Here is a 19,767-nt window from a genome sequence, read left to right as displayed (position 1 = left end):
GATTCCTAGGTATTTTATTCTCTTTGAAGCAATTGTGAATGGAAGTTCATTCCTGATTTGGCTCTCTGCTTGTCTGTTACTGGTGTATAAGAATGCTTGTGATTTTTGCACATTAATTTTGTATCCTGAGACTTTGCTGAAGTTGCTTATCAGCTTAAGGAGCTTTTGGGCTGAGACGATGGGGTTTTCTAAATATACAATCATGTCATCTGCAAACAGGGACAATTTGACTTCTTCTTTTCCTAACTGGATACCTGCTGTAAGGTTTCAAGTAATCAAACAGCAGAATCAAAAAGATTCACACAAAAAAACACAACCAGTCTGATTTTTTGTAGCCCTCTGATTATCTCAAACACACCAATGTTTATTTATCTCAGGTTTAAATTCATTGACAGTTCCACGTACAAGTGCAGGATGAAAAGCTGGAGCTGAAAGCAGCACATGGAGGGGGAAAGAATTCGGAGTTTTTAGTGGAAAGCATGCTAAACATTCATAGGAATGTGATGCAGCCACCAGTAAAGAAGACTGATGTGACCTTAGACTAAAGTAATAGAGTATAGACATTTAAGAAGGAGGAGATGTGTTCCTATTAGATCACATTGGAATATTATACTATGGGACAAATTTTATTAAAATAACATTAGAGTTTAGGAAAGAAAACTGACGAGAATATACCCCAGGTAAGAAGAGGAGCAAGAGTAGTTAGAAGTCCAAGTATGAAATTAAACTGTGGTTCCACTACTTACTAGCTGTGTAAAACTATGGGCAAGTAACAATTTTTTGTTCTCACTTTGTTGTGTGAAAGGGGGATAAAAGAACCCACCTCACATTGTAAGGACCAAAAAAATGTTAACTACTACTACTTTTTTCTTTTTATTTAAATTTTTTTGTAAAGACAGGGCCTCCTATGTCTGGTCTTGAACTCTGGGATCAAGTGATTCTCCTGCCTCAGCCTCCCAAAATGCTGGGATTACAAGCATAAGCCACTGCACCTAGCCTACTACTACTTTTATTATCACCACTGATTCATGTGAGAAATATTTGCAGGAACCAACAAAAGTATGGCCTAAAAATGGGATGAGCCATGAATGATAGCAATCTTGAAACAGCTAAAAGGCTATAGAAAGAAGAAATTCTATCTCTGCTAGATTATAGCAAAGAGCTAAGTACATCTATCAAATATTTACTTGCTAAATTTTTTTAAATCAATAACCCATAAAACATATAAAATAGTTACCCACAGAGGGAAGAAGGAAAAGGGGAGGGAACAAGAATGGAAGCTAGGTTCTCTAAATATACCATTTTATAGATTTCACTTTGGAAACAGTTTTTAAAACTACAAAACAAAAAATTGTTAAGGCAACCCTTAAACATTAAAAAAAAAAAAAAAAAAAAAAAAAAAAAAAAAAAAAAAAAAAAAAAGCAAGGCCGGGAGTGGTGGCTCACACCTATAATCCCAGCACTTTGGGAAGGTGAGGTGGGCAGATCACGAGGTCAGGAGTTCGAGACCAGCCTGGCCAACTTGGTGAAACTCTGTCTCTACTAAAATACAAAATTAGCCAGGCATGGTGGCAGGTGCCTATAATCCCAGCTACTCGGGAGGCTGAGGCAGGAGAATCACTTGAACCCAGGAGGCAGAGGTTGCAATGAGCCGAGATTACGCCATTGCACTCCAGCCTGGACAGAGCAAAACTCCATCTCAAAAAAAAAAAGAAAGAAAACAATTTAACTGAAATATGAATCTAGTTAATGTCATAATATCATAACCACGGAGAGAAACTATTTCAAGTAACTCTAAAACTAGTAATTTGCTTTATCAGTTAAGAAAGAAAAAAAAAAAGTAGTAACAATAGCCAGCATAGAAAATGTTTGCACACGCATTTTTTTTTCACTGAATCTTAACAACATGCCTGTGAAGTATTTCTCACTTTTCACAGAGGATGAAACTGTGGCTCTGAAAGTTAAAGAACTTGTCGAGGTCGCTTTGATGGCAAGCAGTATAGAAATGTAAATCTAGCTCTCCTGACAGCAAATCCTTGACTGTCTATCGTACTACATTTCTCTATCTCTCCATCTTTGCTTGACATTCTCACCATCTTGAGTTCCCTCCCTCCTCACCTCAGCCCACTGAAATCCTTCTCATCCACCAGGGTTCAGCACAAATGCCTCTATGTGGTAAAACAAAAGCAAGGAGCTCTGATATAAAAAAAAAATAAAATAAAATAAAAATTTTTTGGAGACACGGTCTGGCTCTGTCGCCCAGGCTAGAGTGCAGTGGCACGATCTGAGTTCACTGCAGCCTCTCTACCTCCTGGGCTCAAGTGATCCTCCCAAGTAGCTGAGACCATAGGTGCACACCACCACGCCTGGCTAACTTTTGTGTGTGTGTATATTTTTTGTAGAGATGGGGATTTCATCACCATGTTGCCCAGGCTGATCTCGAACTCTTGAGCTCAAGCGATCTACCTGCCTTGGCCTCCCAAAGTGCTAGTATTACAGGCGTGAGCCACTGTACCTGGCCTGTAAATTGTTTTTTATTTAACTAAGAACCAAACCACAGATTGGAAATAATCACTTTTCTTGACAATAAATTTTCTTTCGGGAATTTTTATTATTTTTTTTTAAATGTGCTGTTCAGGAGAACTTTTAGCATGCTAAAGTTAATTATCAGTGCTGTTTTTCTTATATACAATATAAGATGGCAGGATATAAATGTTTTATAGGACTTAAAAACTCAAGAGCCCTTATGTGCTATAGATAACACTTGGTAATAAATTAAGCAGATAAATGACAAAATCTTTATCAGCACCACCACACTTGTTTCTGATGGGAATAAATGAGTATCCACAGGTATGGAAATCACTCTTGCTTCACAGTGTGGAAGTATTTAATACATTATGTCAAAAATGATCTTTTATCATTTGTGATAAATATTTTTGAAAATTAAAATCCAATACCCCAGTGCAACCATTCTGCTTCTTAGAACAAACCCGTCTCTGCTTAGAATGATCCCTTACCGCCTAAATTATATCACTAAGACATTATTTACAGAGGGATAAAATATTTATTTCTTCACATCTAAGTCTGGACATTAGAGGTACCTGATTAGTATTTTTGATTGGTATGTAGTCCTCATCTTCTTTCTCTTCAGAGCAGTGACGGGTTTTCTTCTTGTGTTTTTTACTTGTGTGTGAGTGACCTGATTTTGAGTCTTCGGACTGCTCATCTAATATAAGATCATATTTTGCACTGCAGCAGTTAGTTAAGGATAAATGTGATAAATAATACTGGTAAGACATCAACACTTAAAATCTGGTAAACAAAAGAGGTCATAAGGCTAAAAGTAACTTTAAAGAAAACAGCATCTCAAAAGAGTAGAGTACATTTCTAAAGCAACACTAAAATTTTCTTTCATTATATAGTTAGGAGAAATGGAAAGAATCCTAATCCTAAACAATCTTAAAATAACGACTAGTACGCAAAAAAAAAAAAGAAGAAGAAAAAATAAATGTATTTGTCAATAATTAAAAAAATTTAAATTTAGAAAATGAGGGACATCTTCAACTAGAAAAAATTATTATAAATTCCAATGCCCAGAAAAGCTATACAAGATAACAGGTATATTCGTATGTCTCTTCTTTTAGTTCAATCCTACAAGAGGAAATTCAGCAATGCATATCAAGTTATCATGTTTAAATTCTTTTCTTTTTTTTATTTTTTTGAGACAGAGTCTTGCCCCGTCACCCAGCCTGGAGTGCAATAGCAGGATCTCGGCTTACTGCAACCTCCGCCTCCCAGGTTCAAGCAATTCTCCTGCCTCAGCCTCCCGAGTAGCTGGCACAGGGTGGCACGCGCCACCACGCCCAGCTAATTTTTTGTATCTTTAGTAGAAATGGGGCTTCCCATGTTTGCCAGGCTGGTCTCAAACACCTGACCTCGTGATCCGCCTGCCTCAGCCTCTCAAAGTGCTGGGATTACAGGTGTGAGCCACCACACCTGCCCATCATGTTTAAATTCTAATAAGAATTTATGACTAAAGTTAAATGAACAAAAATATACATAATAGCCAGGCGTGGTGGCTCACGCCTGTAATCCCAGCACTTTGGGAAGCCAAGGCGGGCAACTCACTCGAGGCCAGGAGTTTGAGACCAGCACGGCTGACATGGTGAAACCCCATCTCTACTAAAAATACAAAAATTAGCCGGGCATGGTGGCGCAACCTATAACCCCAGCTACCTGGGAGGCTAAGGCAGGAAAACCGTTTGAACTCAGGAGGCAGAGACTTTCATGAGCCAACGTTGTACTACTGCACTCCAGCCTGGGTGACAGAGCGGAACTCAGTCCCAAAATATATATATATATGCATAAAAGGACTACTTTTAGTAGCAAAGTGGGAACAACAAAATATCTAGTAATAAAGACATACTTAAATGCATTATAGTACTTCAATAAGATATATTATAAAGGAAGTTATCAACAATGATAAATGCTACAGAAAAAAGCCCTAGAAAGGTGTTTATGAAAATTAACATAAAAGATTCAAGCAAAACTACATACACCATACAACGATTATAACTACATAAGACAAAGGCTTGAAAGAAACAAGGAGAAATAAAAAGAATCATGTGTCTAAGTGATGAAGCTATGAGTGAATCTTTTAAATTTCATATAAATGTGTTAAATTTTTTTAATGTTTTAATTCAGAGATAAGTATTTTCTTAAATATACTATAATAGAATAAGAGAAAATATAAAATATTTACAATTTCTGCTGAAAATAATCTCAACCTCAAATGTGGTTTCTGAGGAAGGCTGACATGGGCTGGAATAGTGGTTTTCCTGAGAAAGCTTATGAGGAAGCCCAACAGGCAGAGCTATGCTAGCTACATGTGGAACCACAGTAAACACAGACATACTTCCCTCAGGACTAGAGGCTCGTGTCTGCTTCACAACGCCACATCTCAACACTTTCCGCAGGAATGTCTCACTTCTACATAAGATCAAATGAAAGACACTGTCCCTCCTAGCTTTCCATGAGATGGCTAAAGAGGGTGAGTCAGCTTGTACCATTTGATTAAGACTCCATTATCTCCAACTTCCCTCTTTTTACTATGCTACGCTGTTTCCAGGGCATCTTCTGGATCTTGCCTTTTCCAGATACACATTCCATAGCTCCTGCCTATGATTTCATTCTAATGTGTGCTCGGCACATGCTGCTCTCTCTGTCCAAATTCTTTAGAGCAGTGTTTTTCTTTTCTTTTTTTTCTGAGACTCAGTCTTGCTCTGTTGCCCAGGCTGGAGTGCAGTGGCCCGATCTTGGCTCCTGCAACCTCCCCATCCAGGGTTCAAGCAATTCTCCTGCTCAGCCTCCCAAGTAGCTGTGATTACAGGTGTGCACCACCACACCCAGCTAATTTTTGTATTTTTAGTCGAGACAGGGTTTCGCCATGCTGGCCAGGCTGGTCTTAAACTCCTGACCTCAAGTGATCCACCCGCCTCAGTCTCCCAAAGTGCTGGGATTACAGGCGTGAGCCACTTGCACCCAGCTCAGAGCAGTGTTTTTCAAACTGATAATCCATCAATGGGGTACAAAATCTATTTAGTGAGCCACAACAGCACTTAAAAAAAAAAATACAGAAATACAGTATATGCCACCTAAAAAATTTTTTTTATTCTATTAACCTTTTGGTTCAAGTGTGTGTGTGTGTATGAATGATTATACCGTGACTGTACTGGGTTAAGATAAAAACTGTATTTTTTAATTTTTTTCATTTTTTTGAGATGGAGTTTCACTCTTGTTGCCCAGGTTGGAGTGCAATGGCGCGATCTCGGCTCACCACAACCTCTACCTCCTGGGTTCAAGCAATTCTCCTGCCTCAGCCTCCTGAGTAGGTGGGATTATAGGTATCTGCCACCACACCTGGCTAATTTTTTGTATTTTTAGTAGAGATGGGGTTTCTGCATGTTGGCCAGGCTGGTCTTGAACTCTTGACCTCAGGTGATTTGCCCACCTCAGCCTCCCAAAGTGCTGGGATTACAGGCATGAGCTACTGCGCCCGGCCAAATTTTTTTTTTTTTTTTTTTAAAGAAAAGAAATGGAGACAGGGTCTCACTATATTGCCCCAGCAAGTCTCAAACTTCTGGGCTCAAGCCATCCTCCCACCTCAGCCTCCCAAAGTGCTGGGATTACAGGCATGAGCCACTGCACCCAGCCTATTTCTTAAATGATGGATCATACAAAAGAACACAGCACTCCACCTCAGCCCTCCTATCTCCCATATTAGCGTCACAGCTTTGTCACTTTTTTCAGTGTTGAGGGTATTCTCTAACCTCTCAACCCTTATTATGAGTCCCATATCCCTTTGCAATATTTATTTGCAATAATTTAGACATATTTAGAATGGTAATTATTTAGTGTTTGTTCTTTTCCCCACTCCAACAAAAAAATGTAAGCACTGTGTGGGCAGGAACTGAGTATCTTTCATTGCTAAACTGGGTATGTGACAGATGCTAAGTATATGTTGATTACTTGTCATACCCTTAAGACACTTGTTATATCTCCTGCTTTCTCACTTACCCTCTATCTTGTACTTACCACTAAAATCAACACTTTTAGAAGACATCAAATCCCTCTCCCTTTGAATAAACCACAAATCTGTGAGCTCACTGCCCTCTTTTCTCCAATTTCTTCCCTGAGGTCTAGTTGGGCCAAGTTACTTCCTTCTCCTACTTCTATTTTTGATTCTTCTTCTTAATAACCTATATTTTCAGTAATTTCTCTTTCTCTTAAGGCCCATAAAGTAGACGACACCATGCCTTCTTAACTGTCTTAAGACAACTTATCTCCACATCAGACTAGCCCCTAATGGCATTTCTCTCTTTTGCATCAACTTCAAAAGGCTAGAAGCTACACGATTCCATATAGGTATATGTGTGGTTATTTCAATTAACTAAAATTAAAGAAAACTTAAAATTCCCCTTCTTCCAGCTATAGTTATTAGTAATAAGCCTAAATTTAATTTCAAAGATTTGGCAAATGAATATCAAACGTATTCCATTCATACCTTTTATGATTTTGAGCTTTCAATCATATGCCCTTGAATGTTGATTTTTTTCTGACCAAATCTCAGCTTCTTGTTTGGTCTGTCTGCATGTGAAAGCCTCTCCTCATGCTGATTTTATCATCTTTCTTCAGACTTGATACAACTCTAACACCTCACAATGCTTTATGCATTGCAGACAGTCAACACATCTTAAAACATGAATATAGACCAGGTCACCTGATATTCATCTTTCTTGATGAGTACTTGGAAAAGAAATGTCTACATGTGTGGAAAAAAAATCCCTGAAATACCAATAGAAACTAGGAAACAAAGACCCCATTTACCAGAAAGAATCACAAAAGAAATAACTCTTGCAATGTGTGGAGTGATATATTTATAATGGCAAAAATTAGTGAATAAATTTAAATGTCATAATATAAACTGTATGTTTCAATACTTTTTACACATCTCAACCTAAAACTTGGAAGAACCTGAAGTAAATGGTCAAGTCAAAGGATCTTTTTAATCCTATAAAAGTGAACTCTTACACTCAGTAGAAGCCCAATAAATATTTGTTGTTGAAATTACAACATACTATACCGAAAGAAGTAACTTTGTAACAGAGAACAACAGGATTTTGTTATCTAAATAAGGAAGTTAAACATAAGAATGGCTAGCACAAAAGATTCAGCTTACCAATAATAAATGTTTGATTATGAGGAATAGAAAACACTACAATTACATATAGAAAATACAAAGCTAGTGTTACAGCTCTTTTAGAATCTGTCTAGTAGGCTTTCCGGTTTTTACAGGAAAGTCTCCCCAAAAAGAAAATACAAATCTTACCTGAACATCTTCTGAGAATATGGTAAATAGGAAAGTACTTAACCTAGAGTAAGAAGGTATTAATAAAAGAATTAGGCTACAGATTTCTTTCAAGCTTAACTTACTCCATACACTAGAGTATAGTGAAAAAACAAAGTATATGTAAGATCTTGAAAAGAGATAGTGATAAACTAAGTTACTTCCTCACAATCTGGATTCAGGAACTTTGTCTTTTATAGCTTTTGTGACTGTTCATAACACACCACACCGTACTCTACACATAGCAGATGGTCAATACATATTAACTAAGTGATTCTTGGTAAGGATACTCCTGTTTGGGCTTTACTTTATCTTTCAGAACCAAATTAGATGGTTTATCCTGTTCTTTTCATACTCCTTGAAATCACTCTTGGTGTATTTCCCACCTATTAAGAAAAGAAAAAAGGAGTTTAGTTAAAAAAACCATCTAGTTAATCAAGAACAATAATTATTTTATAAAAGGTATAAGAGCTATTTTATAAATGGCATATACCGAGAGACAGAGAAAGGGAACAAAAGCTTGTTCCCTTCGCCATTACTAATTTTACTGAAATCAGATATCCATTTTGCTATGTAGCCACATGCTGCCACCTAACGATATATGTGAATATTACAACATCAAACTTTCAAATAAATTACACACAAATGCAGTGTTCAAGCAGAGCCATTGAACCCATGAGAAGAGTAAGTCCAACGGAAAGCTGAGGATTTGGGATCTGAGTTTAAGATCTGAAAGACTTAAGTTTGGGAGAAGTGAAACTTTAAGAGACCTTTTAAAGATCTAACAAGATAGTGTGCACCTGTAATCCCAGCTACTCGGGAGGCTGAGGCAGGAGAATCGCGTGAACCTGGGAGGCGGAGGTTGCAGTGAGCCACGATTGTGCCACTGCACTCCAGGCTGAGCGACAGTGAGAAACTTTGTTTCAAAACTATCTATATCTATATCTATATCTATATCTATATCTATATCTATATCTATCTAACAAGAGATACTCTACTGCCAAATGGCAACAGAGCATCAGGCAAACAAAAGAGGGCAGGATGTGCAGAAGATCACCAAACAGCTGTGAGAGGAGAAAGTGGGTAATAGCACCAAAGACAAACTGCCTCTACTTTGAAATTCTAACTTAGGGGCAACTTTATTCCTCCCAAGTGCCAAAAATCCCTTCAGGAAAATAGGACCTACTGCTACATCCTAACTAGCTTGGTAGCACTAGAAAGGAAGAGCATTCAATGCAGCCTCTCTACTCTCAAGCCTAGTCTCCTACCAGATAAGAATTCAATTCTCAAGTCTCCTACCAGATGAGAATTCAATTCGTATCCACATCCCAGACCTGTTGACTGCCCTGCCTTTCCTATCCCTCAACTATACCACCAGGAAACGCTTTTGTAGAAAGGCTTCCTACAGAAGGGTCCTAGATTAAATGTACAAGTAAAACAAACTAGAGTTATAAAGAGAGGTTTTGACTGGGAATCCTATATATACCTTGATTGTCAGGGTTTTAAAGGAGGACCTACAGGGTAAGCAAAAAAGACAAGATCAATCTATTTGGCAATTCCAGAGACTCCAGAAACAAAAATGGCCAGCAATGTTTCCCATAAATGTGAAACAGACTACTGCAAGAGTTAAAATAACTGGTAACGGTAACAAACAGCCATCATTTATCATCGAAAAATTATTTGCCATCTGCCTGCCATTAAAATAAGTCTCACTATGGATGAGGCAGTTACCATATAACAGAAAGGGCAGCACATTAATGTAAGAGGTTCTTGACTGTAGTGGGAGGTCCTAGGTAAAACACCACTTCTCTGCAATTCATTATCTTTATTTACATTGTCTTCATTTATAAACTGAAAATAATATCAACATTTCACAGAGTTACTGGAATCATCAGACTATAAAGGAAAGTACTCAGTGCTGTGAATGACACATTACACACATTAAAGTTATAAATCTGAATCAACTGCATATATAATTATCTCAAAATTAACTGAGAATAAACTGTATGTTTATGATGGCATATACAAAATCAAAGCCTCTCCCTCCTATATGACATTTTATCTTAGGAAAAAACATGAAGAAATTTATTTAAAAGTAATAAGAAAGTAGTATTATTTATTCAATGGGTGGATAGGCTGAGAAGAAGACAGGATTGAGAGGGTAAAAAAACAAAGCAAATTTAGGGTCTGTCTAAATCTTCCGTGTATGTACTCTAAGTAAATCATGTCTCAAGATTATGCCTCAAATTCCGTATCTATAATGAGGAATTATAATACTTATTTCATACACTTCCCAAATGATACAATTAAACTAGCTCTTTGCAAGCAAAGCTCTACATAAGAGCCACTTGGCATTACTGCTGACCAGAACTATACTGCATCAGGCCAGCAGCTCACCAAGACTTCTGAATACACTTATTGGAATCTTTTGTTCACAAAGTTGTAATTATCCTATGTGAAAAAAATCTGAGTACTTCAATTTAGTTTTCACAAATCACTCAAACAGCACTGTCAAAAACTAGCCATCTGTTCTAGAAGGAGGTAAGGTTCCATGGAAGAAACTAATAGTACATAGAACTCCAATCCAAGTCACCCTCTTCCGTATCACAGAGATCACGGCTTCCACTGAGCATTCCTTGCCTACTTTAGTCACATTAATAATTTCTTCCTTCTCTGAACTCCCATAAGGTAACAGAATCTACCAAACAATTCAGCAATTCACAACTAGTGTTTTCTTTCTTACTAAAACAGACAAAAAAAAAAAGTTCATTAAAGTCATGGGAAATGAGTGTTATAGAAAAAGAAAGTAACCCTAAAATTCCCAGTAAAATTCAGCATTACATGAGTAACTACCAAAGTGAAACCTTTTAAAAACACTGCATCAAAAACCAAAAACTCGTATTATTTCAACATACGAGAGACCCAACTTTAAGAATGACATGCTACCAGGAATGTATTTGACATATATGTATATGTGGGAAATGTAATATGTACAAGGGTGGAACATACTGCTATGGATATGAAAGAGTAAAAATTCAGAAAACCCATTAACAGGGCTGGTTCATTTTATATACTGATATGAACTGATCTTTTAGATAAACTGTTAATTGAAAAGTGCAAGGTACAAAAACAGTATGTATAGACTGCATCCTTTGTATTTTCCTTTGTAAAAAGGAGGAAATCATATATATACACACACACACACATACACATACATATGTGCACATATGTATTCAAAGAATGTAGGAGAAAATTAGTACCAACAGGTAATAATGGTTACCTGGAAGAGAAATTAGATAGATGAGGAGCAGGAATGAATGAGACTTTCATCTACCTTTCCATGGACCTTTTCTATTTTGGATCATACGACAACTAAAACAAACTTAAAAAAATTTAAGTTGTGCACCTAAAAGACTCAAAACACCATAAAGTCAAAATAATTACTTTGGAAACATATCATGTCTGCAGTGGATGATTATTAGTAATTTATAATACAGTCAAACATAGAAAATATAATTTTTCATGTTTAAAATACACACACAGGTGCACACATGCATATGCACACACACACACACTCTACCTCAGATTCTAGACAGCAGGTTTGTAAAATTATAAATGGCAGGAGTTACATCAATTAATATTTCTCCTAATTAATAGCACTCAATAAAAGGCACATACAAGCAAGAAAAGCAGAACAAAAACAAGGCCAGGTGTGGTGGCTCACGCCTGTTAATTCCTTTGGGAGGCTGAGGCAGGCTGATTACCTGAGGTCAGGAGCTCAAGACCAGCCTGGCCAATGTGGTAAAACACCATCTCTACTAAAAATACAAAAACTAGCTGGGCGTGGTGGCACATGTCTGTAATCCCAGCTACTTGGGAGGCTGAGGCATGAGAATGGCTTGAACCTGGGAGACAGAGGTTGCAGTGAGCCAAGATCGTGCCACTGCACTCCAGCCTGGGCAACAGAGCAAGACTCCAGCTCAAAAAAAAATAAAAGGTAGAACAAAAACAAAAGAAGATAAACCATCATACCTTTTCCTTTCCATTTAACCTTTGCAACAGACTGGCTAAAATCCACATGTATTCTTCTGTCATCTATAAGTACATTGTCCATTTTGAAGAATGCTTTCTCACAATCTTCTTCCTGATAATAATTATAAAAACTCAAGCATAAATCTTTATGGAAAAATTTCTGTAGCTATAATACTGAAAATACAAAAGCTTGTTGTTACAAAATTAATGTTTGAATATTTATTACACACCCGATGCTGTTAAATCCTTTGTATCTATTCTCTCAAATCACTCTGGTAACAACCCCATGAGGTACTATCCATTTTCTTAATGAGAAAACAGAAGTTTAGAGAAGTATAGAAGTTGTTGGCAAGAGTCAGAGCCAGGATTTTAAAGAGGCAGTCCAACTGCAGTCAACAGATAAATATACACTTACTGACTGTATTATACAAGTTCACAATTCTTTTTACTCAAAATTCAACAACATCCTGAAAAATTAAAGTTGTTTTCATAAGTTTGGTGTTAAAATTACTTTGGCAGTAACACCGGACCTAATGGTAGGTTATGACCTTTTTTTAATCCACTTAGTAATAATATTCATTTGTTTCACTGCAGAAATACTTTTGTGATGGATTATGGAATGCTGACCCAGAAAGGTATTACATAATCACAGATGTAATGTATATGTGTGTGTATGCATATACCTTTCTGAATTCTGAAAAATTCTAAATTAGGAAGCCTAGTTATTCTCAAGGGTTTTAGATAATGAACTGTGAGCCTGCAATACCAAGGTCTGTGCTATGCAAGAATCCTTCCTGTCAGTAACTTCACAATTCTAAATCCCTGTTTCTGACGCTGACAGTGACATACTTCTACTTAGTACTGATCAATTTTCTTTTACATTCCTGGAAATTTATTCTTACTAGAGATAACCCAAAGAGAAGCAGATAAAATAGTTATATTTATTACATGTGTCAATAACTAAACTATAAACTCCATGAAGATACAGACAAAGCTTGATTCGTCTTTGTAACTACATCATTTAGAACATCATATGGCATTGTATCTAAAACGTAGGCAATCAGTGTACGCTTCATGAATCTGACTGATTATTTTCAGGCAGGTATAATTCTATCACCATGCCATTTCCCCAAAGAGAAAGCTCTGAGATCACTTTTTCAGGAGGATAATATTTACAAATACTCAATTTACTAACATCTAAATAATAGTTAAGAAATCTCTTCAAAACTGAAAACTGATTCAAAATATACATATAAATTCAAAAGTCAAAACAGCTATGACAATCTTCAAAGATAACAAAGTTGGAAGACTCACACTGTAAGTTATCAAGACATTATAAACCTATAGTGATTAACACAATGTAACAGTGGTATATGAATAGACAAATAGATCAGTGCAACAGTAGAGCATCTAGAAACAGACTCTATACATATATGGATACCTGATTTATAACAAAAGTGGTACTACAGAGCTGTGGGGCAGGACAACTTTTTTTATTATTTTATTTTTTTCATCAGTAGAGACCTCAGAGAAAAAAGACAATCTTTTATTTATTTATTATTTTTTTGAGACGGAGTCTTGCTCTGTCGCCAGGTTGGAGTGCAGTGGCATGATCTTGGCTCATTGCTACCTCCACCTCCCGGGTTCAAGCGATTCTCCTGCCTCCGTCTCCCGAGTAGCTGGGACTACACACGTGTGCCACCATGCCCAGCTAATTTTTGTATTTTTAGTAGAGACGGGGTTTCACCATGTTGGCCAGGATGGTCTCATCTCTTGACCTCGTGATCTGCCTGCTTCGGCCTCCCGAAGTGCTGGGATTACAGGCGTGAGCCACCACGCCCAGCCAGGACAACCTTTTAAATAAATGGTGCCGTCACTTGGCAATCCAATGTAAGAAAAACGAAACAATGTAATACACATACACCAAAAGCAAATTACAGAATTGAATGGGAAACAATCTCACAACAAAGCTTCTAAAAATAATACAGGAGAATATCCTCATGTCTTTGAAGTAGGCAAAGATTTTTTAAATAGGCCATTAAAAAGGAAGAAAAATATTGACAAACTGAACCATTAAAATTAGAAATCTGTTTATCAAAAGACACCATTAAGAAAGGAAAAAGGCATGCCTGTGGTCCCAGTTACTCAGGAGCTAAAATTGGAGAATCACTTGAGCCCACGAGCTCAAGTCCAGCCTTGGCAACACAGAGTGATCCTGTCTCTTCAAAAAAAAAAGGAAAAAGAAATCCACAGAGCAGAGATATCTGTATCACACATAATCAAAAAAGAGCTTGCATCCAGAAAATGTAACAAATCCTTAGAGATCAATAAAGAACCAAAACAGCAGGTGCAGTGGCTCAAATCTATAATTCCAGCACTTTGGGGGGCCAAGGCAGGTGGATCACTTGAGGTCAGGAGTTCAAGACCAGCCTAGCCAAAATCATGAAACCCTGTATCTACTAAAAATACAAAAATGAGCCAGGTGTGGTGGCAAGCACCTGTAATCCCAGCTACTTGGGATGCTGAGGCAGGAGAATCGCTTGAAACTGGGAGGCGGAGGTTGCAGTGAGCTGAGATCATGCGACTACACTCCAGCCTAGGTGACAAAGCGAAACTCTTGTTTCAAAAAAACAAAAAGGAAAAAACAAAGAAAATGGCATAGTTGCAAAAAACTGAAAACATGGGCAGTCATTAGTCTATGTGCTACAATGAAGTGAAATTTTATTTGTCAGCAAACAAATAATAGACTGTATAGTGTCAATGATAGAATGCTAGTGCAGGTCTACAAGTTTTCACAGCAAACCAAAGGTAAAGGTCTTTCTCCTGGCACCAATGTTCCTTTCAAGTATCATTTCTGGTATGTCTGACACAGTGTCTACATATAACTTTATGTGTCTATCTTCCTCAACCCTCCATGATTCATCTTGTATCCCTAGGCCTTACTGCTGTGTGTGAAAACATAAAAGGTATCCCATAAATGCTTTGTAATAATTAAAACTTAGAATGAGCTACTATTGGATACATATGAGTCCAAAGTTGCATTAAAAAAGAGCATGCCATAGCATAGTGTAAACTCAATGGGAGCAGAGTCAGACATATCTGAGTTCAAATCCCAGCTATGACATTCATTCACTAGGTGTGTGACTTTGAACAAGTCACATTAGCATCATGTGTCTCAGTTAACTTATTTGGAAAAGGGGATGGTCCCTATCTTACATAACTGTGAGGATTAAACACAGCAAAAGTAACATAATGCCTAGCTTAAAGTAAATATTTGAGCAACATAAGCTATCATTATTACAGCTCTAGAAGGGACCATCTAATCTAATATCCAAGTTTCATTTATAAGAAGGTAAGACCTAGAAAGAAGAGTTAACTAAACCGCCAAATATCATACAATAGCTGGCTAGTGACAAAAGATGGATTAATATCTAAAACTTAACACCCAGTTCAGTTCTCTTTCTATTATGCAATTTTATCTCCACTTAAGTAACAGTGAAAAATTATTAAGAGTCTCTGAAGGGCTTTACTTAGAACTTAAAAAGTTCTAAGATTGGCTGGGCACGGTGGCTCATGCCTTTAATCCCAACACTTTGGGAGGCCGAGGCGGGTGGAGCGCTTGAGGTGAGGAGTTCAAGACCAGCCTGGCCAATATGGTGAAACCCCATCTCACTAAAAATACCAAAAAATTAGGAGGGTGTGGTGGTGGGCACCTGTAATCCCAGCTACTCCTGAACCAGGAGGCGGAGGTTGCAGTGAGCCGAGATTGCGCCACTGCACTCCAGCCTGGGTGACAGAGTGAGACCCTGTCTCAAAAAAAAAAAGTTCTAAACATACTTTCATGCAGATTGCACCTCAACCTAAAGTAAAAGTACATATGTTAACATCAACAGATGTTGAACTTATCCCCTATATGGATACAATAAACTTTGGGGAGTGCCAAAAGAAAGGGCAATTCTAGAAACTAGAAAAAGCTCTATAATTTTTCACATTTTAATACTATAGAAAAGCAAATAAATACCAAACTTATGTCTGTATTATGACATACCTTTTCAAATTCAATAAAAGCATAACAGAGGGACTCTCCTGTCTTCCAGTCCCGGATAACTTCGCAACTGAAACAAAGTATTTAAAAGTGACTCAAAAAAAAAAAAGGGAAGAAAGCATTCACTCTCACTCTTCAAAACTGAAGAAGAAATAAGTCAGTTATTACAAGGCAAAGTCAAATTCATAGATTATTTTTCTAAATTCATTTAATAACAATTCTTTTTTTAAAATAGTTCACCAGAGCAGTTATTAAATTATCTAAATTCTACTCTAAGTGCCCCATGTAGGCCTACAGTCCTAAATTCCCTTAAGCACTTTGGCAAAAGTAACCTACTGCTAAAACTTTTAAAATCACAACACTTTTCTAGTCCAAATATAGACGAATTATAGAATATCTAACATTACTGTAGAATAATGTATGCATACTCATGCACATATAAATGTTTAGTAAGTTTAAGCTTTGAAATTTTTGAATTTTAATATAAATCAAGCTCAAATTTAACACTGTAAGCACAATGTTAATTACACAACTAATATACCATAATAACCAAGTGAAAAGGCCAGTAAGCTGGAGTTCAAAGCACCTGGCTTGTCCCTTTCCCCAAGTGTCATAAGTCTCATTTTAAAAACCTGAAACGAGGCCGGGTGCAGTGGCTCACGCCTGTAATCGCAGCACTTTGGGAGGCCAATGCGGACGGATCACAAGGTCAGGAGTTCGAAACTAGCCTGACCAATATGGTGAAACCCTGTCTCTACTAGAAATACAAAAACTAGCTGGGCGTGGTGGCGCACACCTGTAGTCCCAGCTACTCAGGAGGCCAAGGCAGAAGAAGCCTGAACCTGGGAGGCGGAGGTTGCAGTGAGCTGAGATCACGTCACTGTACTCCAGCCTGGGCAACAGAGCAAGATTCCGTCTCAAAAAAAACAACAAAAACAAAAACAAAATCCCTGAAACGAAAGGAAACCCTAAATATAATACTTCTTAATCAATTACAAAATAGTCCCCTTCCTCACAGAAATACTAGCTTCATAAACTTTTTCATTAATGCAGGGAAAACGAACCAAAATAAAAATTTTAGGAAACTTAAATTAATTTTGACATAAATTGCTGATAATTCCAGGAGTTGAATGAGACAAATATTTTAAATATTAAAGAAGGCTGTTGAAAGTCTTACAGAACTAGATTTAAATTGTTCCATTCATTTCCTGTTTTAGAATAAAAATGTGTTGGGAGTGGAAGATTCAATTATTTATCTGTATGTGTATGTGTATGTATGTATGCACATACATATATACTTTTCTTCCCTGTATGTATGTATACACACACATATATACTTTTCTTCCCTACTGTCCAGACGCACCTGTAAAAATTTACCAATACAAAATTCACCTAAAATTCACAGAATCATCAAAATATGTCATTAGAAAACCACCAACTAATACCTAGTTTTTCCAAATATCTCTTTCACTAATTCTAAGGATTACCTTCTTATTGGCCCAAATCTAGAGAATATTATTTCCAGATCCTCATCTGTGGTCACTGGGTTCAATTTACACACAAACAGTACATTTTCTGGAGGTTTAATATCTGCATCAGGTAGGTCTCCCACCTAAATTATAAACAAACAAAAACATAAATCAATTCCTATTTAGTTTCCATTCTAAATCCTATCCAATCCCACAATGCTGATTTCCTTAAAACATCTGAATTTATATCATAAACTGCAGGCTCTGGAAAAGAAATCCAAAAAGATTTCACAATTTGAACTACACTGTTCCTATTCTTAACAATAATATTAACAGTAATAGCTAATATTTAAATAACTCATACTTTGTGTGAACAGTGCTTGGGGCTTCATGTCTATTACGCTAATTCTTAAAACAATCCTGCAATTTCCATTTTAAAGACAAGTAAAGTGGACAGGCATGGTAGCTCACGCCTGTAATCCCAACACTTTGGGAGGCCAAGGGGGGCAGATACTTGAGGTCAGCAGTTCAAGACCAGCCTGGTCAACATGGTGAAACCCCATCTCTACTAAAAATACAAAAATTAGACGGGCATGGTGGTGTGCACCTGTATTTCCTAACTACTCGGGACACTGAGGCAGTAGAATCGCTTGAACCCAGGAGGCAGAGGTTACAGTGAGCTAATGTCACTTTACCCCAGCCTGGGTGACAGAGCAGGACTCCATCAAATACATAAATAAAACAAATAAAATAAAGACAAGTAAAGTGAAATTTAAAAGGTTAAACAAGTAACTTGCCCAAGGCCACACAATGGTAAACCACAGAGCTGGGATTTGAACCTAGATTTATCTGGCTTCAAAGCCCAATTTTACCCCTACTTCTTCTTTTTTCAAGTATTTGATATGTATTTTTTAAAGGATAAGAATTTATGTAAAGAACATGTAAGTTATAAAGCATAAAATAAAACCACTATGATGCTACCACCTAGCTTAAGAACTAAAATGTCACCTGATCCCATTCTCTCTCTGCCTCCTCATCAGAGACAACGAATACCCTGCTTTTTAGTGTTCCTTTTTAGTCATTTCCTTGCATATCATCAGAGTTTTAACATATATGTATGCAACTCTATCATATTTAGATGGGGCAAAACATTCCTTTATACATATATTCAAACACTTTCTCAGATATTATTTCTGACAAGATCACTTATAAAGTGTCTCCTCTTGGATAAACACACTCTTGCCCCCAAAATCTTGAAAATAAAAAATAGTAAGAAGCGACAAAGCCAGTAAAATCTCAATGTTTCTGAAGTCTATCAAAAGACAACATTATGTGCAATAAGAACTATCACAGCCAGGCATGATAGCTCACACCTGTAATCCCAACACTTTGGGAGGCTGAGGTAGGAGGATCACTTGAAGCCAGGAGTTTGAGACCAGCCCAGGCAACACAGTAAGACCTTGTCTCTACAGTAAATTTAAAAATTAGCCAGGCATGGCAGTGTGAGTAGTCCTAGCTATTCAGGTTGGTGGACTGCTTGGGTCCCAGAGTTTTTGAGGCAGCAGTGAGCTATGATCACACCACTGCACTCCAGCCTAGGAAACAGAGTAAGACCCTACCTCTAAAAAAGAAAAAAGAAAAGAGTATCAAAACACAGAAGGAGAAGAGCAAATTAGTAAAAATCCTCCAAAGCACCTATAATGGCAGAAAGGAAGCACAAATGAGAAAAAAAAAGTTAATGAGTCAAAAAAGAACTTGCTATACTACTTAGTCAAAGCTAACTTTAAAATACTACTAGGAAATTTAAAACATTCATAAAAGCTATGAGGTTCAAAATTAATTTTACAAAACGCTAGCTGAATTATCAGTATATTACAAACAAATACAACTAAAGTAAGAGAAACTGATGTTCTTAGAAAACAGAAGATGAAACATGTTAATAAAATCAAAGGACACAGGATCACCTTTTAGAGTGACTAAAATCCAAAACAATACCATCAGCAAATGCTGGCAAGAATGTGAGGCAAAAGACACTCTCATTTATTGCTGGTAGGAATGTAAAATGTAAAGCCACTTTAGAAGACAGTTTGGCAGTTTCTTACAAAGCTAAACCATGCAATCTAGCATCTGAACTCCTAGGTATTTACCCAAATGCATTGAAACTTTATGCCTACACAAAAATCTGCACGCAAATGTTTACAGCAGCTTTATTCACAGTTGCCAAAACTTGGAAGCAACCAAGGTATCTTTCAATAGGTAAAAAATAAACAAGCTGTGATACATCCATACAGTGAAATATTACTTAGCAATTAAAA

At 37.1% G+C, this 19,767-nt stretch overlaps 1 protein-coding gene across 1 annotated transcript in view; it reads right to left on the bottom strand.

The window, feature by feature from the left end:
- PPIL4 (peptidylprolyl isomerase like 4) overlaps positions 1-19,767 on the bottom strand; it is a 43,611-nt gene that overhangs the window by 7,666 nt on the left and 16,178 nt on the right. The window contains 6 exon segments of the mRNA XM_017883661.1: positions 3,102-3,249; positions 8,197-8,257; positions 8,260-8,292; positions 11,939-12,050; positions 15,987-16,053; positions 17,471-17,595. Coding sequence (XP_017739150.1) covers positions 3,102-3,249; positions 8,197-8,257; positions 8,260-8,292; positions 11,939-12,050; positions 15,987-16,053; positions 17,471-17,595 — 546 coding nt within the window.

Source organism: Rhinopithecus bieti, unplaced genomic scaffold (genome assembly GCF_001698545.2).
Source record: "Rhinopithecus bieti isolate Rb0 unplaced genomic scaffold, ASM169854v2 scaffold_13747, whole genome shotgun sequence".
Taxonomy (NCBI): domain Eukaryota; kingdom Metazoa; phylum Chordata; class Mammalia; order Primates; family Cercopithecidae; genus Rhinopithecus; species Rhinopithecus bieti.
The sequence above is the reverse complement of the archived record's forward strand: the minus strand, read 5'-3'. Positions and strand labels throughout refer to the sequence as shown.